Consider the following 19,816-nt stretch of genomic DNA (forward strand, 5'->3'; position numbering starts at 1 on the left):
CAGAAATACATCTGGTGTGTACGCTGTTATATAACACAAGCGAACGCAAATACGTGTTTAGTTAGCGTGGAAACTCAAGGGTTCCTATACTAACACAAGACCGTTTCTTCTCACAAATGACATCAGTATCGCCCTCGCCACCTGCCAGTCGATCGGGCTCGATGTGCTCTGACTCGTCGTCGTCCCTGCAGACTGAGAAACTGGCACACATTATGAGTCTTAGCACCGATAATGAACTTCTTGGGCGCATCACCAAGCGATTGAGTAGATCTAGGAGAATTGCTTGCTTGACTGGGGCAGGAATTTCGTGTAATGCAGGAATTCCCGACTTTCGCTCCTCTGATGGACTATATGATCTAGTGAAAAGGGACTCTTCGCAATATTGGTCCATCAAGTCTGGTAGGGAAATGTTTGATATTTCCCTATTTAGAGACGATTTCAAGATCTCCATTTTTGCCAAATTTATGGAGAAGTTATACTCGAACGTTCAGATGGCCAAACCGACCAAGACTCACAAGTTCATCGCGCACTTGAAAGATAGAAACAAACTGCTGCGCTGTTACACGCAAAACATCGATGGGCTAGAGGAAAGCATAGGGCTTACTATGTCGAATAGGAGGTGTCTGTCGCTTAGCTCATTCAGTTCGCATTGGAAAAATCTGGACGTTATCCAGTTGCATGGCGACTTGAAAACTCTTTCATGCACAAAGTGTTTCCAGACTTTCTCCTGGAGCAGGTACTGGTCTCGCTGTTTAAGAAGAGGTGAGTTACCATTGTGTCCACATTGTGAGGCGCTTATCAATAAAAGAATGAACGAAGGGAAGCGAACACTCGGATCCAACGTGGGCGTTTTGAGACCGAATATTGTTCTTTATGGTGAAAACCACCCGTCCTGCGAAATTATTACACAAGGTCTAAACCTTGATATAATCAGAGGAAACCCTGATCTTTTGATTATTATGGGTACCAGTTTGAAGGTTGATGGTGTGAAACAATTAGTAAAAAAATTAAGCAAGAGAATTCACGACCGTGGGGGGTTGATTATCCTCGTAAACAAGACTTTCATTGGCGACTCTTCTTGGCATGGCATCATAGACTACCAAATCCATTCAGATTGTGATAATTGGGTCACGTTTCTCGAATCCCAAATACCAGATTTCTTCAAGACGCAAGACCAGATCAAGAAATTAAGACAATTGAAAAGAGAGGCAAGCGACCTAAGGAAGCAAATGAAGGCTCAAAAGGAATCGATCAGCACACCTCCAACAACTCCTTTAAGAAGCCCCCAGCACACCAGTGCCCAAGGAAACACCGAGTTGAACGTGAAGATAAAATCATTAAATGGAGTCAAGAGAAAAATACTGTCACCGGAAAACTCTAGTGAGGAAGACGAAGAGGAACATGTCGGTACGAGCAAACGCGCCAAGATACGACCAACTTTCGATGACACACAAGCATCATAAACTTAGCTAATATAAAATCAATTAGTGGTAAATAACTGAAGCCAATTCCCCTTTGCATAATATATTACATGTTTAATCTATCTTTCATTTGTATTCTCCCATATATATATATATATGTATGGTAATCTGCATGCCCGACAATAAAGAAAAATACAAAAACAAACATGAAAAAGAACGCCTCATCGCGTTAAAGAATTAATATGTATATACACATATCAAACTTGAAACATCCACGGCATGCAAGTAGTACAAATTGAGCAAACCCCAAAGGACTATATTAGCGACATCAAAATAGTCTCTTCCAGATCATTACTTTTGATAACATCTTGGGATGGTTCGCTAACAATTTACAAAGTCAAAGAACAAGCAAAGCAGGTCGAGTTTTTACAATCGCTGCAGTATAAACATCCATTACTGTGCTGCAATTTCATTAATAATCCAGACCTTCAAATCTACGTAGGAACCGTGCAAGGTGAAATCCTAAAAGTTAATTTGGTAAGTACACCCAGCTTCCAAGCTTTAACGAATAATGAAGCCAATTTGGGCATTTGCCGAATATGCAAATATGGGGAAGACAAACTTATTGCCGCGTCATGGGATGGTCTTATAGAGGTTATTGACCCTTGCAACTACCACAACGAAATTGGTACTGTGAAGAATTTGAACTCTAGTAACACGAAGGTGAAGAATAAAATATTCACCATGGATACCGACTCCTCTCGTTTGATTGTTGGTATGAACAATAGCCGCGTCCGATGGTTTCACCTCCCACTCCGCAAAGATGATAATGGGACGGTGGAGGAATCCGGACTGAAGTATCAAATAAGAGATGTCGCTCTTTTACCACAAAATCAAGAAGGCTATGCATGCAGCAGTATCGATGGCCGCGTTGCAGTGGAGTTTTTCAATGATCAAGGCAGTGAGGATGGCTCGAGCAAAAGGTTCGCATTTAGGTGTCATCGCTTGAATCTAAAGGACACTAACCTAGCATATCCGGTTAATTCTATCGAGTTTTCCCCCCAATCTGAGTTTCTATATACAGCTGGCTCTGATGGCATTATTTCCTGCTGGAATTTACAAACTCGCAAGAAGATTAAGAACTTCGCTAAATTTAACGAGAACAGCGTGGTTAAGATCGCTTGTGCAAATAATGTTCTATGTCTAGCCACTTCTGACGATACTTTCAAGACAAATGCCACCATTGATCGTGGTATTGAACTAGAAGCGAGTTCAGCGTACGTAATATTTGATTATGAGACATAGATTAACCTTTAAGATGGATGTTCGTGCACTATGATAGAACATTCCAGAAAAAAAAGTTCAGATTCATCGCTTTTTCCTTCTCCTCCTTTAAGGAAATAAAGAAAAATTTACCTAATAGATTAAGTGAGTAGCGTTTGGTGGGAAAAGTATATATAGATCAATTATCTTAGTACGTGTCTTGTTAGAGCCCATAATTTGTTCTTAAAGCCCCGACTGTAGTGAATAGCAAACCCATACACAAAAAAGATGTCATTGAATGCTGACGAATACAAACAACAAGGTAACTCCGCATTTACCGCTAAGGATTACGATAAAGCCATTGAGCTTTTCACTAAGGCTATCGAAGTGTCCAAAACCCCAAACCACGTTTTATACTCCAACAGATCTGCCTGCTATGCTTCTTTGAAAAAATTTAGCGATGCTTTGAACGATGCTAAAGAATGTATCAATATTAATCCATCTTGGTCAAAGGGTTATAATAGACTTGGTGCCGCCCATTTAGGTTTAGGTGATCTAGATGAAGCTGAAAACAATTACAAGAAAGCCTTGGAATTGGATGCTAGCAATAAAGCCGCCAAAGACGGATTGGATCAGGTTCATCGTACTCAACAGGCAAGACAAGCACAACCTGATTTAGGATTAACACAGTTGTTTGCTGATCCGAACCTAATTGAAAATTTGAAGAAAAACCCTAAAACTAGTGATATGATGAAAGATCCCCAATTAGTAGCCAAATTAATTGGATACAAGCAAAATCCACAAGCTATTGGTCAAGATCTGTTTACCGATCCAAGATTAATGACTATCATGGCTACATTGATGGGTGTTGACTTAAACATGGATAACTTAAATCAATCAAACTCCATGCCTAAAGAACCAGAAACCAATAAAAGTGCTGAACAAAAGAAAGATTCTGAATCACAAAACAATCCTACCACAGAGAAAGAAGACTCTTCTAATACACCACAACGTGAGGAGAATAAGGAATCCGACCCAATGGAAGTCGATGAGGACGATTCTAAAGCCGAAGCCGACAAAGAAAAGGCTGAAGGGAACAAGTTTTACAAAGCCCGTCAATTTGATGAGGCTATCGAGCACTACAATAAGGCATGGGAGTTGCACAGAGATATCACCTATTTGAACAACCGTGCCGCTGCTGAATATGAAAAGGGTGAATACAAAACTGCTATTGCAACCCTGAATGATGCTGTTGAGCAAGGTAGGGAAATGAGAGCCGATTACAAAGTAATTTCTAGATCATTTGCTCGTATTGGTAATGCTTATCATAAACTTGGTGATTTGAAAAAAACCATAGAGTACTATCAAAAATCATTGACTGAACATCGTACCGCTGACATTTTAACCAAATTAAGGAATGCTGAGAAGGAATTGAAAAAAGCCGAGGCCGAGGCATACATCAATCCTGAAAAAGCAGAAGAGGCACGTCTTGAAGGTAAGGATTATTTCACAAAGAGTGATTGGCCAAATGCTGTTAAGGCTTACACTGAAATGATCAAAAGAGCACCTGAAGATGCCAGAGGATATTCCAACAGGGCTGCCGCCCTAGCAAAGTTGATGTCTTTTCCCGAAGCTATCGCAGACTGTAATAAAGCTATTGAAAAAGATCCAAATTTTGTAAGAGCCTATATTAGAAAAGCAACCGCGCAGATCGCCGTCCAAGAATACGCTGCCGCCTTGGAAACACTGGATGCTGCTAGAACCAAGGATGCCGACGTGAATAATGGTGCTAGTTCCAGGGAAATTGACCAGCTGTATTACAAGGCAAGTCAACAGAGATTTCAACCGGGTACTGGTAACGAAACGCCAGAAGAGACCTATCAACGGGCCATGAAGGATCCAGAAGTTGCTGCAATAATGCAAGATCCTGTCATGCAAAGTATTTTGCAGCAAGCTCAACAAAATCCTGCTGCTTTACAAGAACATATGAAAAATCCAGAAGTATTCAAAAAGATCCAAACCTTGATAGCTGCTGGTATAATCCGGACTGGTCGCTAACACTAAAAATACACCATCAATTTTTTATTATCAGTTTTGTTTTTCTACCGCTCTTCATACATACGTATATATGTACATATAATGATCTTTCTTACTTTCCATAACTAAATTCAATTCAATAGATATGTAATTAAATTTGAAAAACCGGAATTTGAAAGAAATGAATTCACCAAAGAAAGAAGAGAACATCCCGCCTCACCGTTTCGTCTTTCCTCCTCATCTTTCCTTCTATTCTCCGAATCAGCACTCTCAATATTTCTGGCCGGAACTCTCCCTACGAAAAAAAAAATTAATCACGTAATCATCTCCGCTCTGCCTTACGTCATCGCTGTTCGTTACATCATACAGCGGGAAAATGCGAAAAAAACCAAGTTGTTCACCAACATCCGCTAAGCAAAAAAAAGGGAAATAGACTTTTAAATTTACTTTAATGATATATATTTTTCCCGTTATTATGTATTCTGTACGTAATTCTTACCCTCCCTACTCTCTTTTTTATGTGCCTGCCATAAAAAAAGGAGATGATGGAAATAAGAATAGTGAATAATTACAATTTAAGCTTTGTTGATTACCTAATACTGAAGGCATGAGATTAGAACCCAAAAATCGTTTTCTGCTCTCACAAAATCTCGCCACTTTATGCATCATTTTTCTTTTGCGGAAGGAGGTTGCATCACCCCCTGAAGGGACGCTCACATCACATTTAGGAGTTGTTGGGATATTACTACTACCAATTATTTTCTTACTTTTTTAATTTCGATTTCAATGATTCAACCATTTTTTTCAATTCACTATTTTCTTCCACCAAACTATCAAACAATTTTGATTTTTCTTCGAGATTCTTAATGTATTTTTCACGACGCTGCCTAAATGCCTTTTGTGCACTCCTATTTTGAGCGGCCCTCTTAGTATTTCTTAAAGGTTTGCCTGTTTTACCGATCAACAAGCCGTCATTGTTATATCTTTCGCCTTCATTAAAAACTTGTTCTGAAAGAGAAATAGAGTCTCGACGTCCCCCCTCAGAAAGGGAATTTGTGGTGACGCTGTTTTTTCTTGTGGTGGGGGTGCTATTTGAGGGAAAATATGAGGCTACGGGATGATTGGTAAATGTAGATGCAGTAGTGTAAGCAGGTTCGCATGGTATATGCGATGCAGGAGTATATTGGTTAGAATTGAAATGGTAGTTTAAATGTGCATCTGGTAGTTGTGGTCTGAGCTGGTATGAGTTTAACTTTGGTAAAGATGGAGGAATCAAATTATTCATTGCCACCGGCCTTGGGATGTGAGGGCCTACAGTATTTGGTACATCTTCACACAATACTCCTATATTCACCGAATTTCTTCTTGTAGAAAGATTTGTAACCGGGCTGTTTCTGCTTTCATAACCTGGCTCTTCAAGTGTTACAATCTTTGGAAGTTGAATTTGCGGCAGAGTAACGTTAGATGCAACTACCGAAATCGCACGCAAATCAGCCTTGTTTTCATCTTTAATCAACACAGCAGGAGGACTTGGAATAAAAGAGTTGTCCATCATTTTTTTAGGCCTAGTGCTGTCTCTAGTCATTGGATGGGAGACTAAAACGGATTGGAAATTCAAAGGATGATTGTCCATTTTCATTTGCATTAACATTCGAAGAATTTTTTTTTTGTTTTTTTTTCTTTCAAAGCCTTACTTCTACTCTATTTCTATGGAGATATTGATTGCTGAAGGAGACCTTAGTTAATAGTGCAGATTATCTAATGAATTATTTCTAAGCAAAGCGCGCGATAAAATATTATTCACCTTGTTCCTTTTTATATACTTCAATTTGGTAATGATGCAGGAATTACATAGTTTCTCGACTGAGGAGGTAATCCTTATCAAATCACTCTCCCTGCAGCTGAAAGACTCCCATTTGCCTTTCTGCTTCTGGCTAATATCTCTTGCCTAGCACTCCCTCTCCTCTACCCTCAGTCCATCCTCAGATTTGAATGGCAACAAAATTTTCTTTGCATGTCACCGTTGGAATCAGTGACGCAACTCCGGTTCCGATTTTTTCATCGCCGTGGAGTTTCCCGAGCGGAAATACCCTCTGCATTGCGTCAGTACTTACCCATGTAAAGTTAATTTCCCTTTTTTTTGATTGGGCTGGAGCATTTGGTTGCATTACTAAGAAGTTAACGAACAATAGAATTAAAGCGGGTGCCTGGAGATTTAGGTCTTTCATTCAATGCTTTCTAAGAAGAACATTTAAAGTGTTTGTGGCTGTTTTTTACCCCTGCACGCTTTTTGTCAAGATGAGATCACTTTTTCATAGTTCTAAGAGTTGGCGCACGTCCCTTCTCGGATCCTTTTTTGACCCCTCTCTCCGTTTTCTAGTTTCACCGAGAGGAGTAAGTTTCCGAAGGGGCGTGGGGTAGCCATTTGGCAGGAGGTGAGCAACAATGATTCAATATGCAGCTGTGGTACCTTGGTGGATTTCAGGAAAAGTTAATCAAAAACTTTACCGTGCACTGCCTCTTGAGCTTTCATATGGCCAGGCTACCTTTCTCAATTTCCGATTGGCATTATTACGTGCGCAAAAAGCGGCAGCATGCTAGCTTTATGATTGTCGCTGCAGGGACATCTTCCAGAATAATTAGGAAAACGATAAACCGGAAAAACTAACTACAACCGTTATTATTCCTTTGCTCTTTTTGCAGTGTTACTCGAAAAAAGTCATGTTTGCACATCCGCGATTTTAATGGAAATAAAACGTAAAGATTGTGCCAACAGACCAAAATTAGTACAGATGACCGTTTCATCTAAGTCCTCCGAGTGACATTACACTCTAGTGTTAACGATCTTTAACTTATTTCCTTGGGAAGGCACAATTAAAGGTAATATCCAGTCCCTCTGCTCATGACTTACAAGGTAGATCTAACACTACTTTTCATTTTAGTTGTTATATTGTGTTTAGGGGTGAGCTTGAAACATACCCAATATAAATACATTTTGAGAAGCTCAATTCCGCAAGCCTTCATGTAGCGTTTCGAAGAGCGTTAGCGCTCAGCATTTTGGAAGGCACTACAATTGAGCCCTATTTAGCAAATAAAATATTCAAAAAGTATGCTCCCCTTTCTGTAAAGTTCTGTAAAGGGTTGGTTTCTTGAAAATCGGAACAGAAACAATGACTGTAAGCTCTGTTCCATCCACCATACCAAATAATGAAAGGATGTATGGGTGCGACGTATAGAGTAGTACACTGCAATCGAGTCTGAACACGCTTAAGGAAGGATCCAAGAAAAACCAATACATGATAATGATATACTGGAAGGCCTTGAAATGATATGAAATGATAAAAAATCACCATAAATTTTTTATTTGATCTCAAAAGAACAAAAAGAAGATAATAGGGTAATCAAAATTCAAGATTCGGTTAAAAAGGAAAGCTTGAGATCTCTTGCACACTCTCAAATGAACGTAGAGTATAGTTTATCATCTTTTTTCTTGTTGAACAAACAATGGTATTTGATTAGGCGGTATGTCCGCGAGCTTCTCTTTAGAGTGTCTTCAAGTTTGAGAGTTGCTAGGTTTATCCAAAAACATAATCAAATTCCCATTTATTATGAATTACCTCTTTTTCAATGTTAGCTCTTTGGCTTACGGTATTAGTAGGATTTTATGTAAAGCTTTGGTTTTTCATGCAATAGATGTCCTAAAAGAAGAAGAAGAAGAAGAAGAGAACGTAATATTTGTGTCCAATAATATATATAATTATGTAACGATGAATGTGACAGAGACATCATGGTTTGATAACTGAAAGTTTGGCTGGACGGAGAAATTACACATAAGGACTAAGAAAAATATATTTCTTTTGTTATTTCGGGATGATGTGGAATCGAGATTTTTTCACATAGGCGAGAAAAATGACTGGAAGATGTGCCAAAACATAGCTCCTATCACTCTTTAAAACGATTGAATTCACAAATAATAGCTCAGATAAAAAACTTCAAATAAAAACTTATCGATATTGCACTCATACAGCACTTTTTGTTGCAAACGTCTTAACGTGCAGTGTCAATGAACATAAGATTCTATTTTTACTATCTCCTCATTTTAATTTGCAATGTAGGGCTGATAGATGCTTATGAAAAAGAAGCAAGAGAAAGGATTCGACCACCTGATTTGATGCCTGCTCCACCGAGACATAAAGGTGACGATGAAAGGCAGCCACATTACGATCATTGGCCGTATTCTTATGGAAAAAACATTGATAATAGTCCGGCGTACAACCTCACTGATTTGATAGAAAGCAGAATAATGCGCAAGTTCGGAAACGCTTGCAGGATAAACGTCTTAACAAGTGGATCGATCTCTCTAGCCAGCAATTCACCACATTCACCTGTTTATAATTATACTTTAAGTTATCCATCTTTTTTGATCCGCTGTGGTAATGACAGTACAAGTCCCAATTTCTCCCATATTCTAAAGAACCTTGCTTATGATATGAGAAACAAATTAAGCATTAAGGATGACAGTAACAAGTACGTAGGAAAAGACCCATTTCCTCTAGGGATGATAATGATTACTTTTGCTTCCGGATGTATATGTGTGGCAACATGGATGCTTTTTTTGATTGTTTTATTACTTCCATCTGATAATCATAATAGAAGGAAAAAACTTGTGCATATTTACGTACTTTTTTCGGCGATTACAAGAACGGTATTCCTTAACGAAACTATTGCCGTTATATTTGATAGTCAGTATCACGATGACTACCAGGATGCTAGTCAATTTGAAACCTCCATTGTGGAAACTTCTCCGTATAAAATATGTGATTTAGTTTCAAATATATTGAGTAATATAAACTGGATTTATATTGTTCATTACTTACAGTCTAATTATGGAAAGCAGACTTGGAATTGGATTCCATTCAAAATGAAAAAGGGAAGTCATCTTATAATTATCGTGGGTTGCTTCCTTTCACTGGTTGAAAATGTCTTACTTGGAAGTCTTCTTTGGAGAAAGGATTTTATTATCCTAAGGATACTTCACAAGGCGATCGAACTACTGGCATACACAATTTTTATCTCCATTATCTGTTACTTCACCTGGCATAATTTTGCTTACATTCTTCTACCGAAAACTGCTGAAACTAGTGGGGATAGTAAGTATAAGACCAAACTGAGAATTCTTTGGGAGAACTATCACGAAACAATACCATTATTGGGATATAATCTTTTGATATTTATCTTATTCTATTTTACAACAATTTTTTTCGCCACCTTCACTCTGCATATTAAAGGATGGACTTTTAGTTTTGTTTTCTTTTTGAGAGTTTTGATAACAGTGAATGTTTGGGGTTTAATTGGTGTATTGGAAAAGAGGGAACTACATATAAGCAAAAAAACTGTACTTGGAAGAAAGATTAACAACAGAGACAAGTTCTTTGCCAATCCAGCGATAAATTATTACGAAGACGATCTAGGCAAGCACGTAAGCTCCACGTTAAATCAGGAGCTAAATCCTACTATAAGTAATACTAATTCACATGGCTCGTCAAGTATAGTGATTTCTCCTTCGCCTATTTGGAAATCTCCGATTGAAAGAGTAAGAGATAGGAGAAGAAGACGTAAGATAATGAAAACTGAGAATAAACTCGGACAAAGCTCCAGTTTTGGAGTTAAATCGATTACCAAATCTAGTACTAAAGCAGCTCTATATAAATATCGACAGCTACTAAGGAAGCCTATGCGAAAAGCTAACTCGTATGAAAGAAGACCCCAGATTGGGTCAAATAAAAAAAGCTTGACTGTTAGGGCAGGAATCGATAGTCATTCTAGAGGTTCCAGTTACCCAGCGACAGACTTCAGTGACAGTGAAAGTGTGGAGACTGAACTTCGAACCAACCACATTTATAATTACGAAAGCAGTGATTAAGGCAGGTCCTTATGGATGGAGAAACATAAGCACAGAAAAGTACAGCAACTTTTCGCTATCGTAGTTATTCTATAGTTTTTATTTTCTCGTTTGTAATAATACAAGAAATTAAACCACGCCAACGTCATGAGTATAAAATTAAATTCTACAACATCTCTTCTACACACGTATTGGTGTTTTCACACTGGCTAGTTTGTGTATCAGCCATGCAGAAGGTTCCTCCTCTATTTCTTTTTCGAACGTCGAAACCCTTACATAGAGCTTCGCAAAAGATTATAACCATACATCAAATGATATCATAACTGGTTTTAATCTTTTCTTTTTGATGAATCCCCTACTTCGTGACGGTGCCAAAAAGAATAGAACAATAAATTCGATTGTTTCCTTAGTGCCTGCGTAGAAGTCCTTTTTCCCCTGTGAAAGAAAAAAGGGTCAGGGATTTAAGGGAGTTCCGACGTAATCTAGAAAGATATATAAAAAGGACAGTCTCTCTACGCTTAACAACAGTCAAAACTCCTAATTTACTTAGTATTGTATCAATACATATTACTACTCAATAGAGATGGCCGTAAAAAAGTGTGCCTGTGAAAGCGAATGTTGCAAAGACTTCTGTCAGTGCGGAACCACCTGCGTCCCAAACTGCTCCGGCGGTGAAAAGTGTAAATGTGGCCGTAACACTGAAAACACCCAGTGTAAGAGTTGTAGTGAAAACTGCAAGTGCGGAACCACATGTACTTGTGAAAAGAGTAAATGTACCTGTGAGAAATGTTAGCTTACCTTTACGCTTTATCTAGATAAGTACATATTATTTTACTTTTAATTAATCATTTAATTAACTGTATATATAAAAAAAAAAGATTCTCATTTTCTCCGGATCTTTTTTTCCAGCATACCGCTATTGAGGTAATAGTCGGTGGGAACAATAACATTGAAATCACAACGCATATGCCTAGAGCATCCTCCACAGGTTGCCTAAAACTCAAAGGAGAGAAGAAAACAAAATTCTCAATGCAGAATTAAAATTACAATTTTACGCATACACACAAGTACAAGTACAAATATTTGTATTTAGTATTTCTTTTTCGTTTCGTCGTTATTCGCGTATTAGAACATTCATTGTCCAAAATTAAAAGCCTCCGGTGTTCTCAAAATCCATATTATGTGAGTGGTTAGTGCTGGCCATAAGACCGTTTTGATGTGGAGTATTATATTGGATATTATGCAATGGTTGTTGTTGTTGCTGCTGTTGTTGTTGCTGTTGTTGACGGTTGCTGCCTTCCCTTTGTACTTGTTCACTACTACTGTTGTTACTTAAAGGTTTAGAGGGCTCTGCAAGCTGAACAAATGAGTCCCGCGTATCATTTGAAAAGTGCTGATTAGCCAAACTTAGCTGTAAGCATTTTCTCTCTAAATGACAAATGTATTCAATAGATTTTGTTAAAATTGACGCTTTATTAAGCTTTGTAGCTGGTTCTAGACCATCTAAATCTACTAAGTCTCTAGATGTAATGGGAAGATCATTACACTTTTTATATGCTACTCGTAGTGTTGGAACAGTTCTCCTTAGTTGCTCAATTTTATCATTAATATTAGAACGGTATTTTTTCTCAATTATATTGTGGGAAACCCTACCAGTTCTCACCCTGGTTATTCTTTTCGGTGTTACGTGAAAATGTTTCCGTACGGGTGAAGTTTTTAACTTGAAGCTTAAATTGTCACCATTTGTTCTATTGCTATCACTATGATCAGTGTTACTATCGTCAATATTTTCCAAATTCAAAGAGGACTTAATCTCGTCAGCAGTAACTAAGCCAGATTCTGTCCTTGATAAAGGAAGCAGATTTTCAAAGCCAGAGAGCTGTTCTTTTTTGACAATCGAAGCTGCTGAAAGAAGATTTGGATTTTGCTCAGATTTCAACGCAGTCTGCCTTACATTGTCAATATTCTCATTATCATCGTTACTGAAGACTTCCATGTTGTCTATGTAATCTTCACTATCAATTGTGTTGCCATTATCCGTTGTCATTGTGGTACTACCCGTTGTCGTTGTAGGTATAGAAGTCAATGCATCCGTGTAATAGTTGTTTTCAATAACTGAAGCATGACTTGAGTTATTAGCAAATGACGAGTCATTGTACTGGTCAGCTCCAGAATATGCGTTGTCCTTATATATAGGAGGCATAGGAGGTTGGAGACGAACGGGGCCTTGAAATGGAGCATAATAGGCCTGTGCAGAAGATCCCTGAGAACCCAAATCGTTGGCATTGTAATTTGGCGGCAGTGCATTATAATTGTTACTTTGGAACATTAGATACATTTGGTTTGTCGTTACGTTTACATTCTGTTCTTCACTGCCATCCTGGGCACTTCTACAGTCGAAAACTTTAATGGCGACTTTATTACCCAAGTCGTTCATTACAGAACTGGTATCCGAAGAGCCAGAAAAAGGCTTTTGAAAATTTGGCATTACCAATTTATACTCTTATCGTTCTTAAAATGAATAAAGTACTGCAGCTATTCCAGATTCTAAGCGAATGAATGAGTGGGTGGGTGGGTGTGACTAACTATTGAACTACCTTTAAGCGATCTTAGCCAACTATTTAGCAATAAAGCGAAAAATATAAGTAAAATTAAAAGCGCAAATTTATAGCTTTGAGCTTAAGTATGATACCATAAGACTATAACATATAACAATCAATGGGGCTTACGATATGAAAACAAGGTATATAAAAGGTGTGCTGCTCATGGGAAAAACACGAACAAAACGCCTACATTAAAAATACAATACCGACTATTTTTTTTTCTTTTGAGAAGCCCACTCTAAGTAAAAATAAAACAATGATGGAAAAGAAAGGAAAAAAGCTCGAAGAGATAATAAAAATGCAGCAGAGAAGACTAGGCACAACGAAGTGGGATTGTGTCTACGCTTTTAACGGTGTTTCCTTCATCCTCGCCACGTTTCCACTCAGATCTCAGTCTCTGCTTTACTTTACAGCGGCATAAGAAGGCACGTCCCCTGAAAAGCACAGGCTAGCCAGAAACAAAAAGGCCAGAACGGGCGCCGAACTCCTCGTACCGAGCACCAAAGAGGGGTACGGCACACACATACAGGAAAAGGGTAACTGATTAACATACGTACACCCCGAGCGAAAAGTTCCGCAAGTTTTATAGGCAATGGTCACTGTGGAGAATAAAGGGTTGTGACACCCAATATCTTCGCCGGGAAAGCTTCTTGACGTCCACCAAAAGGATACTGCAGCATTTTTCTTCTCGCACCAAAGCCGCGCCCACAGCAAAATGAGACGGTTCCGTTTATTACCGTCTTGTTGCTTAGATTAACAAATTCTCTTCCACATTAGTCTGCGTACTGCCATTTGTCAGCACATGAAGTGACCGCACTGGAGATTTTTTTTTCTGGCAAGTGAGAGCGAACGTAAAGTTAAGGTTTCGATCGTATCTTCATTCGTTCATTTCCTAGAGAAAGTGCAGCAGTGTAGCGGCCTGATTGGATAGACAAAAGAGCGAAAAGGAAAAAGAGAAAATGAATTCCTATGCCCAGCGCGTACTCAAAAGTATATAGAGTTGTGCAGAGATGCGGCGTGCATTGTTTATAGTGGGGCAAACATACTTGTGGCTCAATTTGACACATCTATTGTAGTCTTCACCTGGTCTAATGCAATGTAGTTTTTTCCCGAAGGAGAAGGATTTCGACTCCTATTGCGCACCTTGTCTCATTTGAGTCACCGTTCATATTTAATTCTTTTCTTAACGCATTTCGACAGGATTTGTTTTTAAAAAATATACATATAATATAAACGTGCGCTGCTTAACTTTTATTTACCTTTGTAAACAAATTGGGAAAGTAAAGAGATGGACCTAACTGCCGGCCGAGTTTGGCTTGACTTGCTAGCTTCAATTTCTCTTTTGTTACTTTCCTCATGCAAAATGGGTGATGAATTGTATGACTTCTTTTCATCGACACTTTTTGTGCTAATGACAATTCTTTGGGACCTAGCACCGATGAGACTTTTCCGTAATGATGGCCTTTGAATGGTTTGGTTTTTATCTTTGTTACTCTCATGACTACCATCTCTGTTTTGATTGACATATACCATTCCTTTATTTTTCTGATTAACATGTCGAGGATAAAGCGGTTGTCTGTTAGCAATTGCTCCACTGAATGATGAAGAATATCTAAATTTTTGTAAGACCGTTGTGCATCCCGATATATTCCTCTGGGACGAGCCATGAATTGAACTAGTACTGCTTGTAGGAATCTTTTGTTCAACAATTTCACTATAATCCTCAGTAGTATCACTACTATCGTAATTATCATCGTCATTGTCAGTGCTATAGATCCCCCCACTGCTGATGACCTCTTTTTCATGACCTTGAAGAATTCTCGGATCTTCTTCCAATTCACTAACAACTTCAGAAACGTTTTCACTTAGGTTATCATCAGCTTCTAGATTTGTTGTAACAAAGGAACTAGGTACTTGTGTAGATAACTGGGACTCAGGAATGGCTTCCACTAAAGACTGAGAGTTTGCTCCCTCTTTAAAATCATGTGATTCACCTTCTTTTTCAAAATCTTTGATAGTAACCACAGAAGGCCTATTAAAAAACTTGCTCCTTGTATCTTGTAAAGTTTCGTGAACTGCATTGACATTACCTAATTTTCTGCGTTTAATTGTCATTGTCAGTTTATCTTCCACTTGTTTTAAACTATGGACGTTATTTACAACTTTAGGAGTACAATCTACTCTTGTCATTTTGTGGAAAAATGATTCTATTGGTTTACTTTTGACTTCAGAGGTATTGATATTGGTTTTACCGAATTCCAAATTCGACTTGGATACTAATTGTAATTTGTGCTCTCTATTAGCTAGCGGCTGGTGGAAATCATATGGATTCAAATCTCCTTGAGCAATTTTAAAATGCAAATCGTGATCTATATCGTTATCAAAATGTACTATTTGTTTCATCTGAGTATCTCTGTGAACGACATGACCAATGCACTCACAGAGCTTCTTTCGTTTATCTTCAGTATCTCTCAAGTGCAGTGGAACTTCATTCAAGCTCACTATCTTCTTCCGGATAGGACAAAATACCCTTTGAAATTGAAATGCCAAGACAGCAGCTTCGTACTCACCGATGTATGCTTCCGGAATTGTCAGCTTCCCCTCTCTCTGTATACTAAGAATTATTCTTTCTATTGTGTTAAATCGTCTAACCAATTTCATTGCAGTGATTAAGCCAACCTTGGGAATTCCATTGGTATAATCACAACCAGATAAACAAACCATGGTTATAATTTCATCATTAGTTAACAATCCCAATGGAAACTTCTTTGGGAGTTTAATAAAGTTATCGCGGCATATTTCCAAACATTCTCCATAATCATTCAACTTGGTAACAAGACGTCGGCATCCAAAGACGAGAAGGTCAGAGTCCTCAGAAATTATTCCCTGCACAATGTTCTTCTGTTCTAAGTATACCATTTGAGAGTCTGCCTCGAATGGGGCTACAATGTAGCGAATACCGTTAAGCTTACAGTAGCATATAATGCATTTTGCCATTTCAGGCGTTATGTCAACACATTTTTGGAAATAGTCCATTGCATTTTTTTTTTCTCCGCAGGCCCATAGTCTTTCAGCAATGGCTTTGTTTTCTTGTCTCTTATCCCTTCTTTTAAATTCTGTCGACTTTTTGACTGGAATGGCATCTCCATCAAACACCAAGTACGGTTCAACTTTAAAAGTTTTCATTAGACTAAATCGTTTTATAAAAAATTGTAAGTATTTATCAGTCGGTTTTCCCATTGCAAGTTCATAAGCGCAGGAGCAGGCAGCTCTATGTAGCCACGCATATCCATCAATGGCTAATACCTCTCCTTCATATCTACGTAGTGACACTGGATTTTGAATGGACTTTAACTGAGGAAGAAGACCCTGGATACCCATCCCTTTATGTGCTTTTCAGTATCGTTAAGTTCCTTCTATTATTAATCCACTCCAAAAAGCAATATTAACTATAGTTTTATGAGGACATATAAATATACTTTGCAAAGTAAGCGCCTGATATATTTCGTTACTTTTTTTTCACAGGAGCAATTATATAAATTCCTCGAAAGATCTTTTTGCTGTCAATCACGCAAATTTTATTGTGCACAAAAATAGTTCTTGTACTTCCCGCCTTGAATAAAAACGCGTAAGAAAAAATATTGATAATGCCCTATAGAGAAAAATTTAAATAAAACACGAAGTTAGTTTGAACATAGTACTTCTCCTTCTCGGGCAGGATATTCGTATAACTCGTAGTAGTCAACCTCAATTCCACCTAGCATAGCCTTCGAAGTATCAGAGGAGTAAAAAAACCGTTGCCATAAGGGCGCCGTCACATCACTATTAAGCCAAAAATCGGTCAAATTTGTTCTCCAGTGATTTGTCACTAAAAATCTTCGAAGCATTGATTTCTGATGTTGCTGTTGAACCTCCCCGTGTAAAAGGTGGGATATACCTACCATTTCCTTAATGGTAACGAGACATTGATTAATACCGAACATTGAAAAGCATGCGTCAAGAATAGCATGACGTCTATTCCTTGGTTCCAGACCATCAATGGAAATTGTGTGAGTAACGGTTGTCCCAATTGCACCTTCAGACCTCATATCATTATCTTCACTACTTGCCATGGAATATATAGGTTTTTCAAATGGTATCAGACTAAAAGATTTAGCCCTACGTTCCTCTTTGATTAGGATAAACAATTCAGGAACTGTGATTCCTTTTAATATTTGGAAACACTGAACAATCAACATGGCTCCCAGCCACAAGAAGTTTACACTAACCCAAATGAACAAAAAAAAGGTTGACGGATCGTAATTAGAACCCTTACACAAAGTCTCGTTCTTAAAGAGGGCGCATCTTGCATACCCATCAACCTGTTCATAAATATGGTTTGTTCTCTTAAAATAAGCCAAACACAACCACATGAATAAAAACATGTGATACTGGACTGTTAAAGCGAAAAAAAGAAAAAGCTTATGATTTTTCAAACCAATATCGTTATAAACCCATGGACAAAAATGGTCATATCTTGCTACTAGGGCACCACTAAAAGGAGAAAATTTGCTTCTCAATGGCTTTCTTTCTAAGGTCTCAACGCAAAAGTTTTCCCTGTCAAACTTTCCTAATTGAATTAATTGTTTTATTGTTTCTTGTATCGAAATCAAACTGTCGTCCGTTTTCAAACAACCAGGATCTGATCGTACCAATTTCAGAAAAAGTATAAATGTCAAGAGTGAAGTAACCAAAAACTGGACGTTTTTCATGATATAGTCATATACACTATATGGATACAACTTTTTCGTCCAAACAAATATCAAAAAACAGAAAGTGGACAGAAACAGGCCACTGAAAAAGGTAGTTCTAGTTAAAGAAACTTTGTAGGTCTTTCTTCTTGGAAGAGATGGTAACACAAACTTTTTTAAGGAATTTACGGTGACAACGGTGACCAGGAGAGAAAGCAGAATGGCTAGTACTGGAGAAAGAACCAGCGAAATCAAGTAAGTGTAAACCATAAGTAAAAAAGGTGAGAAAAAAGTAATGAACTGTGCATGCGAGCTCTTCTTAATTAATTTATCTTTTGGGTTTCCGAGTCTGTCATATCCATGATGTTGCAAGGCTTGCTCGAACAGTGATTTCATTCCCATTCCTTCAGCAAGATCAAAGCAGTCTTGCTTTTGATTATTTCTTTCGTAAAAATTTGCGCCGTCAAGTATTAGGTCACATATGACCCTTTGATCGCCACCAATTATAGCACAATGAAGCGCATTGAATCCCCTATTATCTGTTAATGCAACTGTGGCGCCGAATTTTAACAGAAGTTCTACAGTTAGAAAATCACCTTGGTAGGCAGCCCACAGCAGGGGTGTTCTGTTATTTTTATCTTTTGAATCGATGTCGATATTGTTATTGTTGTTTACGACAAAGTAGAGAACGTAGACAACAAGCAAAATATTAGAACTGTAAACACTAAAATGAATAATATTAAGGCCTTGTTTATCTATGAGTGTTGGATCAGCCCCATGCTTGAGTAGTAAGTCAACAATGTATACATGACCATATCTTGCAGCCCAGTGCAAGGCGGTAGCACTCTCAGAGCCTGCTGTTTGGTTAGGGTTTGCTCCCCGAAGTACTAGGAATTCTGCTACAGAAAATCTATTTTTAATGCAGGCCCAATGCAAGCCTGGAATTTCATCAATACAGTCGTTGTTAATATCAATGGCCCCACTTTCGACCATCTCCTTCACCACTTTTAGATTCCCATCTTTCACAGCTTGAATAAAAATGTCAATCACAAATTCAATGTCAGATTCACTATTTAGAGGTTGCATTTCGCTACTACCCAAAGCGCCTGCATTATCTTGAGCGGCATCGAAGACAGCACCTGTCTCATCAACGGGGTTTCCCATGCTCCCATTATGACTAGCTGGCATACTGGTGACAAAAAACAATGAAGTGTTCCAAAGTAATAGAAATAGTGTACACGACCGACGAACTAGATTACTGCTAGTTAAAAAATCTTGCAGAGTCCAGTTTTTATCAGAAAAAAATACGAAGTCTTCACGATTTCTAACTATAAACGATAATATGAAGGATCAATTATTGCTGAACGAAAGAGACTATTAAAAGATTAAAAATAGTATCCACAGAACCTCGCCTTGGCGAATTGAACAATGATTAAGCGATTAAGAAGTCAGGCTCGTTTAACAACAAGCTTGGTACATCGCATGCTGCACGAAGTTATAACTTAAAAAAACGAAGACGTGAAAAAAGAGAAGATCTTTCCTTTCTCTATTGTTCGCTTAACCATCGGACCGAAGCAACTCTGAGGGAAAAAAAAGAGGTGCTTCACGTAGTCACTGGAGAGCCAATTTTTTTCAGAACACTTGCGGTATCATCCACCATATAAAGTACCGTAGAGTAGTACTATGGAGTAGTACTGTAGAGTGAAGAAAAGTGAAGTATAACTAGAAATATATATACAGAGAGCGCCATTTCCAAGAAAATATTCTTCTGGCTGTGAAAATATTACATAATTTCAGTGGATTCAGTTAGCCATGTTTTGTTAATTTTCTTGGTGGAGAAAGAAAATGCGTTATACACGA

The 19,816-nt window shown here is 38.1% G+C and overlaps 9 protein-coding genes across 9 annotated transcripts; 5 read left to right on the forward strand and 4 right to left on the reverse strand.

The window, feature by feature from the left end:
• Positions 1-116: 116 nt before the first annotated feature.
• Positions 117-1,463, forward strand: HST3 (NAD-dependent histone deacetylase HST3; the record flags this gene model as incomplete). Its single annotated transcript, XM_056225666.1, has 1 exon — positions 117-1,463. One exon carries the CDS (start codon positions 117-119, stop codon positions 1,461-1,463), a length of 1,347 nt encoding a protein of 448 aa, XP_056079462.1.
• A 237-nt stretch (positions 1,464-1,700) lies between these two features.
• Positions 1,701-2,726, forward strand: BUB3 (Bub3p; the record flags this gene model as incomplete). The annotated part of the gene is made up of 1 exon (XM_056225667.1): positions 1,701-2,726. One exon carries the CDS (start codon positions 1,701-1,703, stop codon positions 2,724-2,726), a length of 1,026 nt encoding a protein of 341 aa, XP_056079463.1.
• A 246-nt stretch (positions 2,727-2,972) lies between these two features.
• On the forward strand, positions 2,973-4,742 carry STI1 (Hsp90 cochaperone STI1; the record flags this gene model as incomplete). Its single annotated transcript, XM_056225668.1, has 1 exon — positions 2,973-4,742. One exon carries the CDS (start codon positions 2,973-2,975, stop codon positions 4,740-4,742), a length of 1,770 nt encoding a protein of 589 aa, XP_056079464.1.
• Positions 4,743-5,484: 742 nt separating this feature from the next.
• Positions 5,485-6,372, reverse strand: CIN5 (Cin5p; the record flags this gene model as incomplete). The annotated part of the gene is made up of 1 exon (XM_056225669.1): positions 5,485-6,372. One exon carries the CDS (start codon positions 6,370-6,372, stop codon positions 5,485-5,487), a length of 888 nt encoding a protein of 295 aa, XP_056079465.1.
• Positions 6,373-8,784: 2,412 nt separating this feature from the next.
• On the forward strand, positions 8,785-10,644 carry DFG16 (Dfg16p; the record flags this gene model as incomplete). The annotated part of the gene is made up of 1 exon (XM_056225670.1): positions 8,785-10,644. The coding sequence occupies one exon, from the start codon at positions 8,785-8,787 to the stop codon at positions 10,642-10,644; it is 1,860 nt and encodes a 619-aa protein (XP_056079466.1).
• Positions 10,645-11,206: 562 nt separating this feature from the next.
• Positions 11,207-11,416, forward strand: SMKI15G1880 (uncharacterized protein; the record flags this gene model as incomplete). The annotated part of the gene is made up of 1 exon (XM_056225671.1): positions 11,207-11,416. The coding sequence occupies one exon, from the start codon at positions 11,207-11,209 to the stop codon at positions 11,414-11,416; it is 210 nt and encodes a 69-aa protein (XP_056079467.1).
• Positions 11,417-11,770: 354 nt separating this feature from the next.
• On the reverse strand, positions 11,771-13,111 carry HMS1 (Hms1p; the record flags this gene model as incomplete). The annotated part of the gene is made up of 1 exon (XM_056225672.1): positions 11,771-13,111. The coding sequence occupies one exon, from the start codon at positions 13,109-13,111 to the stop codon at positions 11,771-11,773; it is 1,341 nt and encodes a 446-aa protein (XP_056079468.1).
• Positions 13,112-14,477: 1,366 nt separating this feature from the next.
• EXO1 (Rad2 family nuclease EXO1) lies at positions 14,478-16,607 on the reverse strand (the record flags this gene model as incomplete). The annotated part of the gene is made up of 1 exon (XM_056225673.1): positions 14,478-16,607. One exon carries the CDS (start codon positions 16,605-16,607, stop codon positions 14,478-14,480), a length of 2,130 nt encoding a protein of 709 aa, XP_056079469.1.
• A 302-nt stretch (positions 16,608-16,909) lies between these two features.
• On the reverse strand, positions 16,910-19,144 carry AKR2 (putative palmitoyltransferase AKR2; the record flags this gene model as incomplete). The annotated part of the gene is made up of 1 exon (XM_056225675.1): positions 16,910-19,144. The coding sequence occupies one exon, from the start codon at positions 19,142-19,144 to the stop codon at positions 16,910-16,912; it is 2,235 nt and encodes a 744-aa protein (XP_056079470.1).
• Positions 19,145-19,816: the final 672 nt, after the last annotated feature.

The sequence above is a fragment of the Saccharomyces mikatae genome (genome assembly GCF_947241705.1).
Source record: "Saccharomyces mikatae IFO 1815 strain IFO1815 genome assembly, chromosome: 15".
Taxonomy (NCBI): Eukaryota; Fungi; Ascomycota; class Saccharomycetes; order Saccharomycetales; family Saccharomycetaceae; genus Saccharomyces; species Saccharomyces mikatae.